Source organism: Mugil cephalus, chromosome 23 (assembly GCF_022458985.1).
Source record: "Mugil cephalus isolate CIBA_MC_2020 chromosome 23, CIBA_Mcephalus_1.1, whole genome shotgun sequence".
Classification (NCBI taxonomy): domain Eukaryota; kingdom Metazoa; phylum Chordata; class Actinopteri; order Mugiliformes; family Mugilidae; genus Mugil; species Mugil cephalus.
In genome coordinates this window covers 3,154,838-3,173,129 of record NC_061792.1, presented here as the reverse complement: position 1 = coordinate 3,173,129, position 18,292 = coordinate 3,154,838, and the positions used below count along the sequence as shown (strand labels likewise).

The 18,292-nt window shown below is 39.2% G+C and overlaps 1 protein-coding gene across 6 annotated transcripts in view; it reads right to left on the bottom strand.

Annotated features, from left to right (window-relative positions):
* Positions 1–18,292, bottom strand: part of LOC125001181 (diacylglycerol kinase zeta-like) — a 77,047-nt gene that overhangs the window by 7,963 nt on the left and 50,792 nt on the right. For all 6 annotated transcript variants that reach the window (XM_047577099.1, XM_047577097.1, XM_047577098.1 and 3 more), the window contains 8 exons: positions 17,546–17,629; positions 14,945–15,022; positions 13,917–13,973; positions 11,220–11,269; positions 2,843–2,883; positions 2,173–2,293; positions 1,987–2,023; positions 1,486–1,585 (listed from right to left, as the gene is read on the bottom strand). In XM_047577099.1, the coding sequence (XP_047433055.1) occupies positions 1,486–1,585; positions 1,987–2,023; positions 2,173–2,293; positions 2,843–2,883; positions 11,220–11,269; positions 13,917–13,973; positions 14,945–15,022; positions 17,546–17,629 (568 nt within the window). The remainder of the gene's footprint in view (positions 1–1,485; positions 1,586–1,986; positions 2,024–2,172; positions 2,294–2,842; positions 2,884–11,219; positions 11,270–13,916; positions 13,974–14,944; positions 15,023–17,545; positions 17,630–18,292) is intronic.

Sequence of the window (18,292 nt, the reverse complement as noted above, 5' to 3'; positions counted from 1 at the left end):
CCACTCCTGGAGTTATTGGTATGACAAACCGGTACTCATCGTGATGTCACATCCTATTTTTATAAAGATTTAAGATTCAAGATTATTTTTATCGTCATTTTTCATTGTGTGCTTGCGTATACAGAGGACAACAAAATATCGTTTCTCATCCGTGGTTTAACTGTCAGAGGGGGGTGAGTAAAGGTGTATGTTTAGGGAGGGGAGACATTCCGTTGATCATCCTGACTGCCTGAGGAAAGAAGCTGTTCAGCTTCTTGGATATTCTACAGCTGATGCTTGCATATCTTGTCGCTGGGGGCAGTAGGGAGAAGATGTGATGGGAGGGATGATGGGCATGGCTTTATAATGCAGCTCTGCTTGTAAAAATTCAACAAAGAGGGAAGTGGCGTGCCGATAATCTTTCTGGCTGTCTCCACAGTTCTGTTCAGTTGCTTTTTTCCCTATTCGCTGCAACCGCCAAACCACAAGTTGAAACTGTAGGTGAGGATGCTTTTGACAGTTCCTCTGTAGAATGTGATGAGATTTGAGGTGGGTAGGCCATTTGCTGTTGTGCTTTCTTGATGACTGCCGTGGTGTCGAAGTATGAGATGAGGTCATCAACAATCTGGACAACAAGGTATTTCACATTGCTGGCCCTCTCCACAGCAATGACATCAATCATTAGGGGTGAATGTTGTTGTTTGTGAGCCCTCCTAAGTCTATCACAAGTTCCTTGGTCTCCACATTGAGAGATGTCCAATAATGAAACGTATCAGAAAAATGGACACTTGCGTATGCATCAGCATTATGTTAACTTCCTAAAATGAGAGAAAATATCTGGACTTTAGTGCTTGGGTTTGGCCCAAGACCCATCCAGGTGGAAGTGGAGCATATGTCCTAAGCAGTCTATGTTCTAGATAGACAAGGGGCAGTGCAAGAGGTGCGCCATTGACCATACTGCACAGGGTGAGTGAATTCTTTTTTCTTTTCTTTTTTTCCATCAGGAGCCGAGAATAGAAAGAGGACACAAGACAGGATGGGTTGCAGAATGGAACATTAACCACTAAGGTTTAAGGTGGAACTACTGCGATCACATGTCACTGCTTCCTAGAAGTCTGGTTTTAGGCTGCCAGAGCCTGTCGTGAGCACTTGAGTGGACCTGGGTCTTGTAGATTCAGGGTGACTGACCCCAGTGACCAGGACGGGCTTCTTTTTTAGTCAGTTCAGCAACTCGTAAGTTAGTCTGTGTGGCCAGTCTGGTCACGGTATTGGCCTTTGTGCCTTGTGGGGCTGTGACCTTGTTGGTATGTAAACAGTGTAAATTATTACATACTTTGTTCCAAATGGGTGTCTTGGGCTCGAGTACAGTCATCTTTCCACCAACAATGACATACAACATTACCCCATACTCATCTAATACATTTATGTCTCAAAGGGTTGAGATATCAGTTCAATAGAGAACATAAGGTTTAACTAAGGAAGTACACACTTGTGTATAGAACCTACCTGTAGGTCTGTTTTCATAAGTGAGGCTCCTGCCTCCACCAAATAGTGACAGATGGACCTGTGACACAGTGATGCAGCTCGATGAAGGGCTGTTTCCCCACTGGTGGACGGAATACAGAGAGAGAGAGAGAAAGGGAGAGAGTGAAGGAGCTTCAGATGTATTTGGCATCTTCTGGGAGTCATCCACTTAGGATCAAACAACCTGCTTTATTTTATTTATTCTCTTTAAAGTTTGGTACACTCAGAATAGCAAGTAGAATACCAAACACATACAGACCGACCAGAGAACAGCATCAAAGTTATTGTATGGTCACAGGACTAACTTCTATAGTTTTCTCAGTCTCAGTCAATCTGCTTCACCTACACCTACAGCCTACAAAGATTTGTCAGAAAATTGCAGAAACTTAATCAAAAACAAAGTTTCAGCTAAATAAAGACATAATTCATAATTTGCTTGTGTCTATTTTATCACTTGAATTGATGAAAGGTAAAATGACTTACTGTAGTCTTTCTGTGACATCAAGCAGTTCAGATGGAGCTGGATAAAAGACGGATGAGAGGACATATTTATTTAAGACCAGACCACTTTTTTTGGTTTTGCATTAAAAAATCATCAAAAAATTATCACAGCTATTGTATTATCATCTTTTTATAATTAACATTCATAGTGTGCTCTGTTACTGTTACCATTATGAAGGATGTAGCAGACCATCTCTTTGCTTCCAGTACTGACAGCATGATGTAGCAAACTGCACCCTGATTCGTCCAGCACTGAGAAGTCTGCCCCCTTCAGATGCAGCGCCTGCAGCTTTTAGTGTAAAATAAATAAATAAATGAATGAATCTTTACTGTTTATTGACGCTTTACCCCAAATCTTGAATAAAATATGTTTAATGCTGGAGTGACATAACACAGACAGTTGACATCTTAACATACACCTATTCTAAAGCTTAAATCTTAAAGAACTCATTGTTCCATACTGTCCCAACAGCTCACTTCGATCCCAAAGTGCAGGTCTACTTGTGGTTCCAAGAATTTCAAAAAGTAGAATGGGAGGTACAGCCTTCGGTAGTTATATCACCCATCACCAATACTTTTACTACAGTTACTGAAACTAAAGAAATGGAGAAGACGTTGGAAGAGATGGGGTGTGCAAATACTAAAACGGAAAATATGCTACTACCAAGCAGACCAACTACAGCTTGTGCTGTCTGTACTGACATGTCTCAACGCAAACAGCTGGATATAGATAAAACAGTTTCTATGAAAAACATAGAGGTTAAAACGCATAAAGGTTAAAGACGTATGACTTATCTGTGATGGATGGACATTCAAACATGTGAGAGACGTCTCTTACCTTCTTTACGTCATTGTTCTTCACACTCTCAATCAACATCTCTAGCACAAGGGAAAGAAAGCAGGAGAAAGCAAAAGTAGAGAGGGTAGGACAATTAATAACTCTCAGACAGTCTTGTAGCTCTGAAATTGTTATGTTAATAACACTGAATAATGACACTGACTTTATTTTCAATATTACAATCATTACTCTTACTTTATGTGACTTAAAACCACTTATATATACATAGTATATATATTGTCTTTCCAATGAAGAAAACAGCACAGGACAGCTAGGATTGGATTTTTTAAACAGTCAATGACAGTGAAAAGTATTGTGAAAACCAGGAAGAAAGCAGCAACATTGATGGTACAACCACAGCACAGAATGCAGAAAGCTTTGCATGTTTAAAGAGATAGTTCATAAACCCTGAACGCACCCGATGCCGTTCTTTTTAGCCACTTAAAACTGTAAGCTACAATTACTTTCAGAGATTTGCTAGCCGACACAATTCTTTGTAACTGTTTCTAGTACTTTCATACATGTCATCAACCTCGCTGCTTTAAACTAGGACAAAGATTGTAAGATTAAGCCATGTTTGGAGAAACAGGGCTACAGATACACAGCTTGTTGGGCTACAGCCAAACAGGCATAACTCAGTTTCAGTTTTGGGTAAGAACTCCCTCCACGGGTTTCAAGATTTTGGGCAACCTGTGACTTTGACATGCACCTACTTGTGACTTGCAACCAATCGACTTTACTTCTAGTACCAAGGGAATTTGCAGGGTAAACGTGCTGAGACTGAGATTAGCAGAGGTATCACAGAGCTTGAGTCGACACTGCAGTATTGCAAGTATGCTAGAACCCTGCATATGTCTGGCTAAGAAGCTAGAAGTCCAACTGAATCATCCCCCTTCATTACAAACAGTACAACATGTCATTTATTATGCCATTGATGATGAAACAGAATGATTACTGTACATATATATTTAATATACAAACAAATTGAGTTATCTTTGCCATTCTCTTACATATATAGCCAAAAAGCATTTATATCCTGATCAAAATTGCTTAAAACACAGACACGATGTCTTCATGTTGTATGTTACAGGGGGAAACATAATAATGCATGAGGCTGAGGCTGGACTCAGATATGAGATGAATGACCTCAATACCCGCTCTCACTTCCTCCCTCTCTCTCTCTAAATAGCTGAGTCCTAATCCAGTTATGCTAGGCGTACACTTATGCATGTGTGTGCGTGAGACACAGAGAGGGAAAGGAGGGAGAAGGAGTGAGAGGGAGAGATAGATAAAACCTTTAAGAGCTTTTGTGGCTCTAAGACAACTCAAAAACAACACACAAAAAAAACAAAAAAAAACAAAACAAAACAAAACAAACAAAAAACCAACAACACACGCGTGCGCGGACGCACACACTATCCGAAGTAGGTATTAAATGGATTCAGCCTGGGGAAGGAATTAAATAAACCAGAGAGTTACTGTCTTACAACATGCGAAGAGAGGGGAGGAAGAAAGAAGATGAGACAGACACACACGCACACACGCGCACACATGTCACTTGCTCCATTGAACTCCTCAGTTTGATGCAGTCAACCTGTCTAACTCCTACGGGTGCTGTCTGTGTGTGGATGAAAATAGGAGACACATGTATGTCAGAGTGGAAGCCCCATACTGATGAGATGGAGTTCATGATGGAGGTAAATCCTCATTTCTCATTTCTCAGTCCTTATTCCGTCATAAGAAGTGTTGCTTTTATTAAAAATGTATTCAGTAATACAATGTCCACCACTAAAGAGCAATGTAAACTGAGATAAAAGGCCCCTTGATTGGAGACTTTGGTTAGGGCCTTGTTCAGACCTTGCATAAGGTTTCCCATACAATGTTTTTCTCCGGCATGGTTTCATAATGAATTGCAAATATTTTTGCACGTTTCAAACAACACTGTGCTCGCATTGTGCTTTTTCTACTGCTCCCAAAAGCACCTCCAATCCAGTCACGTTAAAGATAGGCGTAAACATCCCCAGGACGCACTGAAATGCACTTTTGAGAGGGTGCGATTGTGGACACATGCGACCCGATCTGTGGGTCGCATGTGTCCACAATCCTTTGAGTGTGAACACAATGCGTCCTGAGTCACATTTTCCCACAGGGGTTACTCAATGGGGGGCTCAACACACGAAATATACCAGAAAGGATGTCCGGTCATTAATAATGAGAGCCTTTTAACTAACAAACAAATAAATAAATCAGCAAGCAAGACAAATGGAAGCATTTAATATGAGTGCTTGTGTGTTAATTATCGATGAAGTCATGTTGATGTATGAGTCATGAGCCATGAGCCATGTGTGGTAAGGTTAAGTATTTCCTCAATCATTGATATCTTTATTGACTTTTATTACTGGAGATTATGGTGCGTATAGAAACTTCCAGTATTGAATTTATAGTGTTAGTTTTGTGCAGGTTGAAACTAAGATCAGATCTGGAGATGTATTTGGTATTTGGTCTGAACACACATACCACAGGCTGGTCACCTGCAATTAGATAGCCTAGATCGGCTCTTAATGCAAGGTCTGAAAACAACAGGGGTTCTAGAGACCAGTGCTCAACTGCTGGGTCACAACCCAAAGGTTTGGTCGCAGGCCTGTTTTTGATGGGTCGCGGCCAACAGAATGTCATTGATTTGCACTCCTTAGCACTAGGTGGCGGATGACACCCGCCATTTGACACCATAGGAGAAGATCCGCCAAGATTGAAGAAACAACTTGACATGTTTCCCAATGCCTGTCATGAGGGGCAGCAACTGGACACAGCAGGAAAAATTTAATGAAGAAAATGATCACGACACATGAACTTCGGGAACAGTTTAATGACTACTACTTTCCTAAGAAACAGAGGGATACACAACCCCTTTGCAATCAACATGCAAAGCGTCTTGTTGCCAAGCAACGGAGGTAAGCCTCTCCCAGTTCTCGTGCAGCACTGTGATGAGCAATTATCATTCCCTCACCAAAATGAAAATAAAATTTCTCCTACCATTCAGCACTACTCATCTCTGTTAATGTGGCTTTGGTTCAGCTAAAGACAAAACTAAGAAACAGGCAGGACATTGAGCATGACCTTGGAGTTGCTTTGCCTAATATAACCCCAGATATTGAGACTCCTGTCAGGAGAAAATGCCCAGTTCTCCCATTAATTCTTCCAAACTCAGGTCTGCGATGTCACTGTTACACATAAGGTTGTAGTGAGTGCTGCTTAATTTTCTTCAAAGCACAGTGTTTTTTTTAGTATTTACCTACTGATCATTTTAAATTGCACTTTGTGTTTAATTTATTTTGTGTTTGTAGATAAAAAATGATACAGTTTTTTCCATAGTGCAGTGTTGGTTGTCATAGATTCAGTAAGAGTTGATTCTCAACTAAAGTTACTTGAGTTCTTTTTAATTTCATTTATTTATTCTTAGTAGTTGCACTTTTTTCTTTCACATATTTTGCATGAAAACACCAATGCCACTTAAAAAGACTGTCATGACAGCCTTATGATTAATGCCTGAATAAGTGACTAGTAGTTGACTAGGACACTTAACAAACTGTTATCACTCATGGATAACCCTGACCACCCTCACCACCTGATGATTGACAGAGAACGGAGCTCGTTCTCCAAGAGACTCCATTTTCTCAAAGAACGCTACAGGAAATCTTTCCTGCCTCATGCCATACGGCTGTTCAACTCCTCATCTGCATGTGACAGATAACACTCTGTACATTATTTATTTTCCCTCCTTGTATACACTTTTTTCTTCCAATTCACTCATTTTTATAATTCTGTAAATAACGTGTATATAGTAGATTGTGTTGTTTCTGTTATAAATAGTATATATGGTGTTGAGTGCCTGTACATTGCTGCTGCAACGGTGAAATTTCCCAGTTTGGGATTAATAAAGCATCTATCTATCTATCTGTCTATCTATCTGTCTGTCTGTCTAATAGTTTTAATAGGACATTGTTATATGATCAATGTATGGGTACTCAGCTAAAGCTACATATTTTGAGTCTTTTTAAAACTATTTCTCAGTAGTTGGACTTTTGACTGCACATTCAATAAATTTGAGAAATTGAAAATTTTCTTTGATTTGGGTTGTGGCTTTCACTGGTGTGTCCAGAAGCCACACCAGTTGAGAACCACTGCTCTAGAGCGTAAACGTCAATCCTCACATCCAACCAGCAAGATATCATGTTATATCTATCAGAACTGACACTGGCCGCTGGTATTTTGCTTGTGCACTATTGATATTACAAATTCTAGACGGGATTTTGATAGCTCAACGTTTGGCATCAGGCGGGTATGTCAATCAGATCCTCATCCCAACTTTACTGACAAACTCATCAGAGTGTCATGGTTGTCTGGGCAACTGTTCAGCATACGGCAGCAGAATGCTCCGAAGCTACATCAGCCCATATGGCTGTGGCTCAAGTCACAAGCACTGAATACTAAAAATATGTTAACAGAGACTCCTAAACAAAGACATACTAACCCTAACAACTGTAGCCTACTGTTCCGCAGTGACACACTGCAAACAGAAAACTTACCAAAATATAAATGAGAACACCAGTACAACTAAATACCAGTCAGCTCTTAATCCCCCCCTCTCTTACTGAGCTTGTCATGATTCTGAGTTACTTGGTTTCCTGTTTTGTGTTGCTCCCTGCGTTCTTCCCTTGATTGCTTATTGGTTTCTCCTCCTTCTGCCCTCATTAGCTTTCACCTGTGTTTCGTCATCCCTCTGCCCACTTGTGTATAGCCCTGCCTTTCCCTTTGCTCTTTGTGGCACCATTTTGTCACCCTGCCTTTTTCTGTCATCCTGCTTTTGTTGCAGCACTTTAAGCTTCTTTTTGTTATCATTAAGGCCACGTTTACACAAATCCAATTTTGGGGTGAAACCACATCGGTCTTGCACAGTCCTGCCTGCCATCAGTGACAGATCCAGATCTTCCTGAGACTGGAATCCTTCTGAATCCTCTGTAGAAACTGTTGTTTCGCCACTAAGATGAGCTAAAAATGAATATGGACTGTAATTCTGACTGTATGTTTGTATACGGCGTGCAAGGTTGATGCACATGCGGCATCTCTTCTTCTTTTTTGGCAGAGGCCTCTAGCAGAAATAGTGCCATGCATAGGCCATAGGATATCTACTACAGCCTTTCTACAACTAGATGCAGTCCCGCAATGGACATGGCCTAAATACTTTTTGTTGAACTAACACAAATAGCTAATCGGCCAATCACATGTCATATCATCTCAAGCTGGTTTCTTGAACTTGACAATGAGATCACTGTACTCCAATGGCCTCCACAGTCACCAGGTCTCAATCCAATAGAGCACCTTTGGGATGTGGTGGAACAGGAAATTTGCAGCATAGATGTGCAGCCAACTAATCTACTAAGCAAAGTCGTGACGCTATCTTGTGAATATGGACTAAAATCTCAGAGGAATGTTTCCAACAATGAAGAATTAAGGCATTTTTGAAGGTAAAAGGGGGTCCAACCTTTCACTAGCAAGGTGTACCTAATAAAGTGGTCAGTGAGTGTTCTTCGAAAACCAACCTCCCTTTTAGTCCTAAAATTCTAGAAAAAAGTTGTTGCTAATCTGCTATATGATGATTTAAACAGGAATGGTTTGTTTAAGGAGTTTCAGCTGCCTTCAGAGTTCATCACAGTTCAGAAATGATGATCTCATGGCTTTGGACAACAGACGTGTCGTCCTGTTTGATCTCAGTGGTGGTGATCACAATATTTTACTACAAAGACTTGAAAGTGTGATCAGGATTAAAGGGACAACAATAGACTAGTCTGAATCCTATCTGTCAGACAGATTCCAGGTTGTCCATGTTAACAATGATTCTTCTGCTTATACAAAAGTAAGTTATTGAGTTCCTCAGGGATATGTAATAAGACCAATAGAGGGAATGTGCGTGATGTCACAGCAAGCAAAGTCTCCATGGTTACAGCCACTGAGTGGCAAAAAGTGACAGTTTAGCATGGAGATTAGCCATATTAGTTTGAATCATAGGCTTTAATAGCATCTAAATTGTAAAATTAATTTTAAAAAAAAAGGTGAAGAGCTGTTGTGCGATTGACTGTACCAACAGATTTGAAAAGCGGAGATACATTTTTACAGATATCTGTGACTGCCGAAGAAAAGAGAAGTAAATGGATCGCTGCATTATAAACAACAGGCACCGAAACCTGGTGTTGTGACTATCATTTTGTCTCAGGTAATATCAATTTATGCTGTATTTTTGATGAAGTAATACCTTAAGTTACTTTTTAAGTTAAGTCCTGGAAAGCTGTCAGGTAAGTTTGTTGATGTTGTTGTTTTGGCATAGTTACAGCCAAAAGTAATTATTTCAATTCCAAAAATAAATTACAATAAAACAATAAATAGAGTATTTGCAATCTCCTCCTCATCCTTTTAATGTCTGTTACTTCACATTAAAGCTCTTGGCGTTAGCATCTTTTATTTAGCTGCATATTTCATAACTGAAATGAACCAAAACTAACTGAAGCTAAACTGCGGCTAATCCACTTTCACAAATAAGGGGGTACTCTAGTACAAAGCTGTTGGTGCTGTGTTGCATGAAGTACTAAAAGGTCATACTTTCGTATAAGCACTGAAATCAGGTCCACATAAATATCAGAATAACTGATTTCTGGCCACATATCAGTGTTCGTAGACCATTTTTTTTGGTAGTTTGGATGGATCATTGTTGAGTTCAATTTTCCTTAATTTGATCTCACAATCCATATTTCCCCCAGTTTCCCTGTATTTACTGCTACATTTCACCATGTATGTTTTTACCAGTTCCCAGGTGGCAGTGATGTCAAAGCATACCCTCTATACTATTCACATTATACAATATGGGGCGGCTGTGGTTCAGTAGATAAAGCGGGTCCACATACCTGAGGTTTAGCGGTCCAATTCCACATGTGCCACATGCTGAAGTGTCCTTGAGCAAGACACTGTGTGCCACTGGTGTGTGAGTGTGTGAGAGCAAATGGGTAGATGCGTCTGTGACTCTTGTGTTTTGAGTACCAATAAGTAGAAAGTTGCCATATAAAAGCAAGACATGATTCCCTTAGGGAATATTATCAGGAAACACTGACTATGTGGATGACATCCAGCTTTACTGGATGAGATGTAACAAAACATCCAGCACGCCTAAAAGCCAGCAAGGTTTTGATGACATGAACAATGAATGTATGTATGACAGACAGCAACAACATGGATGCAGCAAAGAAAGTATCCAGATGGCTCTGGCTGAAGTGTGGGCAAAAGAGTGGGAGCAGCAGAATGTCACTTGGACTAATAAGGCCAATATCAGCCTAAGCCAGTTCACATGGATATTGGTGTCTGTTGTAAGACCCTAAACACTTAGTGACTACAGGAAAAAATACTGATGATATGTCCATCAAGATGCTTTGCCAGGAAACACATCTTAAAAATCAAACATGACATGTATTTCCCCTTTAACTTTCTCTTTTTAATGACTAAAATCATGCTGTTCATTCATCTCATCAATCTCAGATCCAAATTTTAGATACATTATGTAATATATGCTATTATAGAGAGAGTGCATGGAGATTGTAAAAAGAGAATCAGTTCATTAAATGAACGTCCTAACATTTTAAGTATTAATTTAATTAATGTTCATTCAAAGTCTTGCTAGCAATGGCTGTAATGTTAACACATAAATAGGGTCTGGTAATCAGACTTAAAGGACGATAACAAAACCAGTCTGACTTCTTGGGTTTCTTGCCCTGTCAGAATTATTTTTAACAACATTACAGATGTCCTATGTAATACTTCGGTGCACAGATTGTAAAAATCTTTACCTCAGAGGCAGTTGATTGTCAACCTGTCTCTTGCAGAAATATATCACTAATGCATAAGTTGCTGTTGTTGCAAAATGGGAATGATTTCCATAGTGACTGTAATCACTGACAGCAAGAACTAGGTTGCACACTGAAAACTTGAATCAAACGTACCAACCTAACTCACCAGAAGTGAAAGCGTATACGTTTCCAAAAAGGGGAGCTGGGAAAAAAGAAAGAGCTCAGGCTCCTGCACAACTCCCTGCATGCATGGCGAGCATTAGCAGATAGAGGTTGGTAAAAATATCTGTCAGGCAAGAAAACAATCTGTCTGGAGACATAGAAGCTGTCTTGCCTGTCTTATACCCTGACAAAAACATACATGTTGGAAGTTCTGCATGTATTGTGAAACTTACATGAATATGTCAAACCTCCAGCTGTAACTGTCAGGTCACATAAGCTGAACTATCTAGAGTGTATCTACAGTATGTGTGTGCAGTGTGTAAAACCTTTTTCTCTCTCCTTCTCTGTGTCGCTTGTCTTCTGCCTCTTGTTCTGTCTGGAGAAAGAGAGAGACCAAAAGCCACCTAAGCCATAGATCTAAAGGCAATTTGAAGCAAACTTTGAACATACAATATTTAGAGACTTGAAAGTGTGATGAGATGTAACAGGCTGGAGGGCCGGATCAGGAACCAACATCTGACCTGTGCAATGATCTGACATACAGTATATATACAGTTGTGGAAAAAAGTTTTCGGCCCACCCAGTCTCAAAATATCATGAAATATTTGTGGAAATATCTTTTTTGTGTTTCAAAACGTGTGGCTGCATTAGACAGACACAAGCGGATGCAAATTATATTTATTCTGTTCATTGTTTTTAAGAAAAGCAAAACTAAATATTTGACAGTTTCGATATGTCAGTTCTCAACATTGTCGATATCAAAGTCAACAAGTAGAGCTGGAGTAGAGCTCTAATCCTGGCTGGCATGTTCCGAGCTTTTATATATCATATTACCAGCCTTTTTCACACTGTTGGGGGTAATCTTGTCCCTTCTTCCTGAATTACTACTTTTAATTCTTGTAAAGTCTTTTGTTTGCGCTTTGAAACAGACCTTTTGATAATCCACCACAGATTTTCAGTGGGGCTCATGTCCAGGGGTTCAGCTGGCCACTCTAAGACCTGGATACTATGCTCCTGCAGCCAAGTTCTTCTGGCCCTGGATGTGTGGCAAGGGGCATAATATTGTTAAGGCGTGTTTCCCTCGTTAGGTTCCTTGTTTTAGCCATTTTTGTCTCTGAAGAACTTTCAAATGTACTGTCTTCATATAGACACAAAGCACGGTAACAGAAAAATGTGTCGTTTAAAAAAAAGCACGGCCTTCGTTAATGGATCACTGGTAGCAAAATTACTCAATACTAAAAAATTCTTGTGTTTTTTTATGGATCCGATCAATTTCTGGTTTTTAATGCCTGTTTTAGGATTTGTTTAGTATTTTGTGACTGTCCTAAAAGAAATTACACACGAAGACCTAAGAGTGATTTTTAATGCAATATTTCACAAATGCATGAGGTGTCTGAAAACTTTTTCCCACAACTGTATATAAATTTATTGAAATTTCTTGATATCAACTCCCTGAAATTCCAATAATTTGAGGTACATCTTATTTTATTTTACAGGGGGGTCCTCCCCAGTATTAGCATGGTGATCCTAACAATTCAGTTCAATTCAATTTTATTTATATAGAGTCAATAATAATTCTCTGTGTGTAAATTATGAGAGGTTTCCTATCCGCAGTTTTTTACATGAAAGAAGAAATTTATCTCTCAGAATTTTCTACATTTCTTCAAATATTATTCTTTTCTGTTTTTTTCATTCAAAAAAGTGAATCATTCGTGTACAATAACAGCGGCAAAACTGTAAACTTCGATAACTTCAGATAAGTAGTCTACAGTGCCTTGAAGGGATTTGTGGTCACTCCTCAGTATAAAACCGCTTAATTTCTGAAACAGTTGATGAGTTGCCTTACATGAGCTGCTTGCTTTAGATCGTTCCACAACATTATTATTGGAATAACAGGACTTTCAGGAATTGACTTTGCTGTTGCAATTATTTGTTTTTTAACGATTCTTTAGTAGAACAACTTGTGAAACACCACCCAAACACAAGCTGACACTGTGTCTTTTTTGAGGTTCATTTGAGGTTCCTCCTCCTTACCTAACCTTTCCTAAGTGTGTTCTATTTCTATTCATTTTGGAGATGGAGCAGCAGATGAAACACTCAAAATAGCCGAAAACAAGCTACTAACAGTGTACCAATCACAGGTCTTGCGATCTGCGTCACCGCAATGCATAGTTGCATAGTAGTCCCTTCAGATTCAGCTCGTAGACAGAGGTTCTGACATTATCTTTTAGAATTGGCTGTTAAAATTCAGAATTCATTGGTCCATTCATGGTGAACAGTCCTATCTCAGATGCAGCAAAACAGACCCCAACAAGGATATTACCAAACCAGTGTTTCCTCTAGTATTATATTTCACACCTCCTCCCCAAGGACACCGCCACCCTCCTGATGATCAACTTAATTGTATTTTCTACACAGCGTCAGACCACAATAATTACCTTGTTCTTTTATTAAACAAACTTAATATCCTCATGTTATTTATACTATTTACACAATGGCATATCATTTCTGTCTACACCCCAAAGTGCACACACAGAGACATGAGAAAATGTGTCAATCCCCTGAAAAAATAACAAGAATTGGCGGATAAAGTGAGGAGTAATTACAAAAGTTAAAATTGTTCAATTGTCATATCGACTCCTTTCATTAAACGACAAACAACATGATTCCTTTAAGTGCTTGAGTGCTGGTGTCCATCTGCAACATTAAACACATTCATGTGCTGTTTGAAAACACTTATGAACAGATTAGAGGGCTTTTAGAACAGAAATTAACTTGCAATTCTAGAGGTTCACATACTGTTGTACCTCACACATATGTATTATTTGATAATCTTCCAGAATAAGCAAAATACCTAAGCTCGATATTTCTTTTTTATTTGTTTGACTGAGTTCTCTTTGTCTACTTTCAGGATTTACATGAAAAGCATCTGATGCTTTGAGTCTTATTTATGTAGAAATGTAGAACATTCTGAGGGGTGCAAATACTTTTAAGCGGCACGGCATGCTTTTATGTGTACTTACTTTAGCTTCAGGTTAGAATCTGCAGCAGTGGTGTTGGATCGATGAATGCAACCCGACCTGCAAAACATAACAAAAATAAGGGCGCGAAGAAACAACTGTACGAGCCACTTGAACCGGCTTCTCCTCCAGCACACGTTCGCTAACTAGCTACCCGAACATCAAAGAGCGGACATTTTGTCCTTGATAATTTTGGCTCTAAAGACAGTTTAACTGCAGTTGACTAATTTGTATTAGTGAAATTTTTGTTGGTCAGTTATAGTTCCAGTCTAGTTTTACTGAACAGAAACAGAATCTTATGGACAGCAACAGCAAGCTGAGATGTATATTGTACAGGGATAAAACTGTTATTCTATATTTGTTACCAAAGTAAAATATCTAAATGATCATTTATAAGGGTGGTCAGTTAAACTGTTAGAAAGTGTGGCTCAGTTTTAGTATACTGTATAGCAGCATCTAACATTGCATATATGTCTGCGACACTTTGTCACGACATGTGTTTTTTGAACATTTCCCATTTTAAACGTTTTTTTTATATACAGTCTATGGCCGTTACTTCAATTCCTGTACCGTTCAATTCTCCACCTGTGTCAACAATTCAGCTCTTCTGAAGCTGCCTTAGAAAAGCTTTTACGGCCCCCAGACGTCTCACAAATGGCTCTTCGTTTAGTTTCATTCCAAGCCTCCTATTTTATCCTGTTCAGGGATTTTGAATGGTTTGGGTGTTTGCGAGTTGCTATAGTTTAATATTTCATTTTTTAAATCTTTAAATGAACAACTGAAACACTGCAAATATGTGAAATAAATACAGCCTTAACTTAATTACACTTAGGCAACAGCCATTAGAGCAGGTTGGCATTCAAATATTAGTCTATCAATGCAATCTATCACATCACCTTTTGTGTTAACGATATTGTGAGGGTTAGTGCTAGTGCACTTATATTGTCATTTACATCATTGATATTAAATCAACAGCTTGTTGTATGCAGTACATACAAAGACTGTGTGCGTGTGTCTAAGAGTATACTAACCTGATGAGTTTGCTGGTAATAGGTGCTGTGTTGTGTGTTACAGCTTCAGTTGCAGAGCTGTCACTGTTCACCCGTTGCCTTTGGGAACAGAAGTAACAGGAAGCAAAAAATTACAGACCAACAGTATCAAAACATTTGAAAGCAAAGGAAGGGTTTGGACTTTCATTTAGAGATTTTTTATTATAGATTTAGAGGATATCACAGAATAGAAGCAGCGCTGATTAGTTGATTTTTTAATTTTTTTTTATTAAGGACTACTTCTCTACAGTTTTCCTGCTAGATGCTTATTGCTGTATTTTCCAATACTGGTCATGGGGTTTATAACATTTATGACATGTCATTGGGCTTCAGTGGATGGATTTAAAATTACATTTATGAGATAATTTCATGTCTGCAAGGATGCTTGCAACAACAAAACATTTAACTCGAGGATAAACACAGCTCTCCTGTGAATTTCACCCTCACAATGACACCATACATTACACTATAATTAATTGTGTTGTGACGTCACACAGAATTAGTCATTTCTGTTTATTCCAAGTAATTTGTTGTTTTCATTTTTCTGTCTGAATGTTACTAAATCCCTGACCTGTGAGCCCGTCAGCCTCAACTTTCACTTGACGCCTGAAGTGTAAACTGGCAGAAAGTGATGCTATCAGGTGAAAAAGTCCCTTTTAAAAAAGAAACAAAATGTTTTGCATGTAGGTGTCTTTCAGTGTATTTGTCAGAGAGACAGAGGGATGGAGAGAAAACAGAAGAGAGAAAAGTAATTATTGTGGGAGGAATAACTCTCACCCCTGGCCCTGCGTGGGCTAAACTGCTACACTGTTTGTGCGAGAGAGGGAGAGCGAATGTGTCTAAGTACAGTAGATTGCTGTGACTCTCAAGTGCTTTAACATGCATTACATTTCTCTCTCTCTCCTCCACTGCTTTTCTGACTTTATCTTCCTCCTAAACCTATCTCTCCCTCACTCTGCCCCTGCCTCTCGGTCTCATCTCTCCTCCTCATCCTCCCACTCGGTGCACTCAGCATTGCAAATGAGCCCGCCAACACACATGCACACGATCACGCACACACGAACATAGCCAAGGGGAAGTGCTGTGTGGATCAGCAGATTGTGTTGCTATACTCACGTTGTACCTGTTACTTTATTTATACCCACTTGCTATTCTGTGTGCTAGTCTTTGTATGTTCTCATTTATTACTCCACAGCCACACAGAAACACTTTAATACTGTATGCATTAATTTCACCAAACTGTTATATTGTATGCTTTGCCGTTTTGATGGTTGACAAAATGAAGTTGATATGTTTGAGTCTATCGTATGCGGCACAGTTATGTGATTTTCAAGCGATGATCAGTAAAGAGATTTAGATGAGTCTAACATTAGCTTGCTTAAGCTGACAAATTGTAGCTCAAAACATGAGGTGTGTGCTGTTCAAAGTGCTAATAGGCTATCGTCTAGAAATGGGATGTGCGGCTTTTGGAAAGGAGACGGATCTTGTGGATCCGTTCCTTCTAAAGACTGGTTCATTTTTGTGTCACCAGCCACTCACTTCCAGCACGTCTTCCCCCTACTTGAGGCATCTGCATACTGAGACACTGACGTTAAAGGCAGTGTGGACTACTCACATGACGTCATGGAATATTTTCACATCACATAAGCTCCGCGAATGTACTCTGCTGCGCTCCTCCCCTTGTGCCTGTTTTCCATTTCACACGGTGGAGCAGCAAAGGAGGAGCCTGTGCAATAGCTCGTTTTAAAGAGTCAGTCAAAAGATTCGGTTTGTTCGCAAACAGCTCTACCATGGTCATGACAGTTTTCAATTATTTTTTATTTTTTTTATATTGCAGTGCCTCTTGCAGTCTATAAATCTTGTTTTGCCATGAGTGATGATGACAGTGTTAAAGATGTTATATAGGAACAATCAAAAATCGAATATGACGGTTTTACACTTTCTCGCATGCTACAAAAATCTCATGTTAATAAAATTCTTTGAATAAGTAGACTTAAGTCTAAGAATCTAAGTCTGAGAATAAGTATTTCTTGTAGTGAAGTGTTTTTAAAAATACCTTCTTCCAAAGAAATCTGTGTGCGCCACAGACAAAGACACACCGACATACAGAAGGCTTAATTCTTTCACAATTTCTCCAATACGTACTTGTGTTTATGAATTTGTGAACAGGAAAAAAAAAATGTCTAAATCTGTTTAAAGACTGTTCACTCTGCCTGAAGAGAGTGTTTAAATGGCATACAGCTACTCTAAAAAGTTCATGTAGGTGACAATTTAATCGTAACAAGTGTGCCTGTGTAAATATGGTCAAAGGAATTTCATATGGAGTAAGAGCAAGCAAAAAAAAATTATAATAACACAATTCCTCAGAAGGAGAACGAAATGAAAAAATCCAGAAAGATATTATCTATGCTTTTATACACCTACATACACACAGACACACATGCTTCAGAATTGCAGTATGCAGTTCTACTTCATGCAGGCTTTGGATTTAACAGGCTCTCCAGTTATGTTTCTCACAGTTACGCTTCTGCGTCACATGCCCACAGACACACACGTGCATTTGTGTTCAGCATGCATTTTTACCTGGGGACTGAGAATGAGGGCGAAGTAAAGGAAGAACCAACAGGGGAGGCAAAGACATTCTCAGAGGTCTGAGAGGTGTTGACCCTGAAGATAATGATAAAAAAAAAACAGAATGTGCCGTACAGCTGATCATACAGCTGACTCATTTCAAGATTTCCATGTGAGCACACTGCTGTATGCCAGCAGCAAATACAGTGCAACAGGCTTTTATATTTTGTATATATTTCCAGTCGTAGGTGTAGTTTTTGAAACTTGACCCTGCCATTCAGGATCCCTATTATATATAACCAAGTGTAACGTGAAGCCTATACGCCCATGAAACTGGATATCTGAAGATGCACTTACAACTGTAAGATCAAGGCTAGGAAGTACCAGTTGACTATTTCATGTGTTGAGCCACTGAATGTATTATGAAACTGCGTACTTGCTCATAAGATATGCCAACAACATATGGCAAGCTGTGCAACAAAAATTACGTTTCCCCTTCCTATACCAAGTGATATCGCTGAGTCTCATTAATATCTTGCAGATGCACTTCCAGAAATTAAAACCCACACAGGTGTTTTAAACAATATTGTGTATTAAAGTGGACATGAACTGGATAAAATGCATGGTTGTGTCACACTACCCTTGCATAGGAAACTCTGTGACCAGATTCATTTCCTACAGCAGGCCTTGCAGATTACTATTGTGATGAACTTTATCTATTGACCGAAATGAAGAGTTTTTCCTGTAAGGGATCAATAA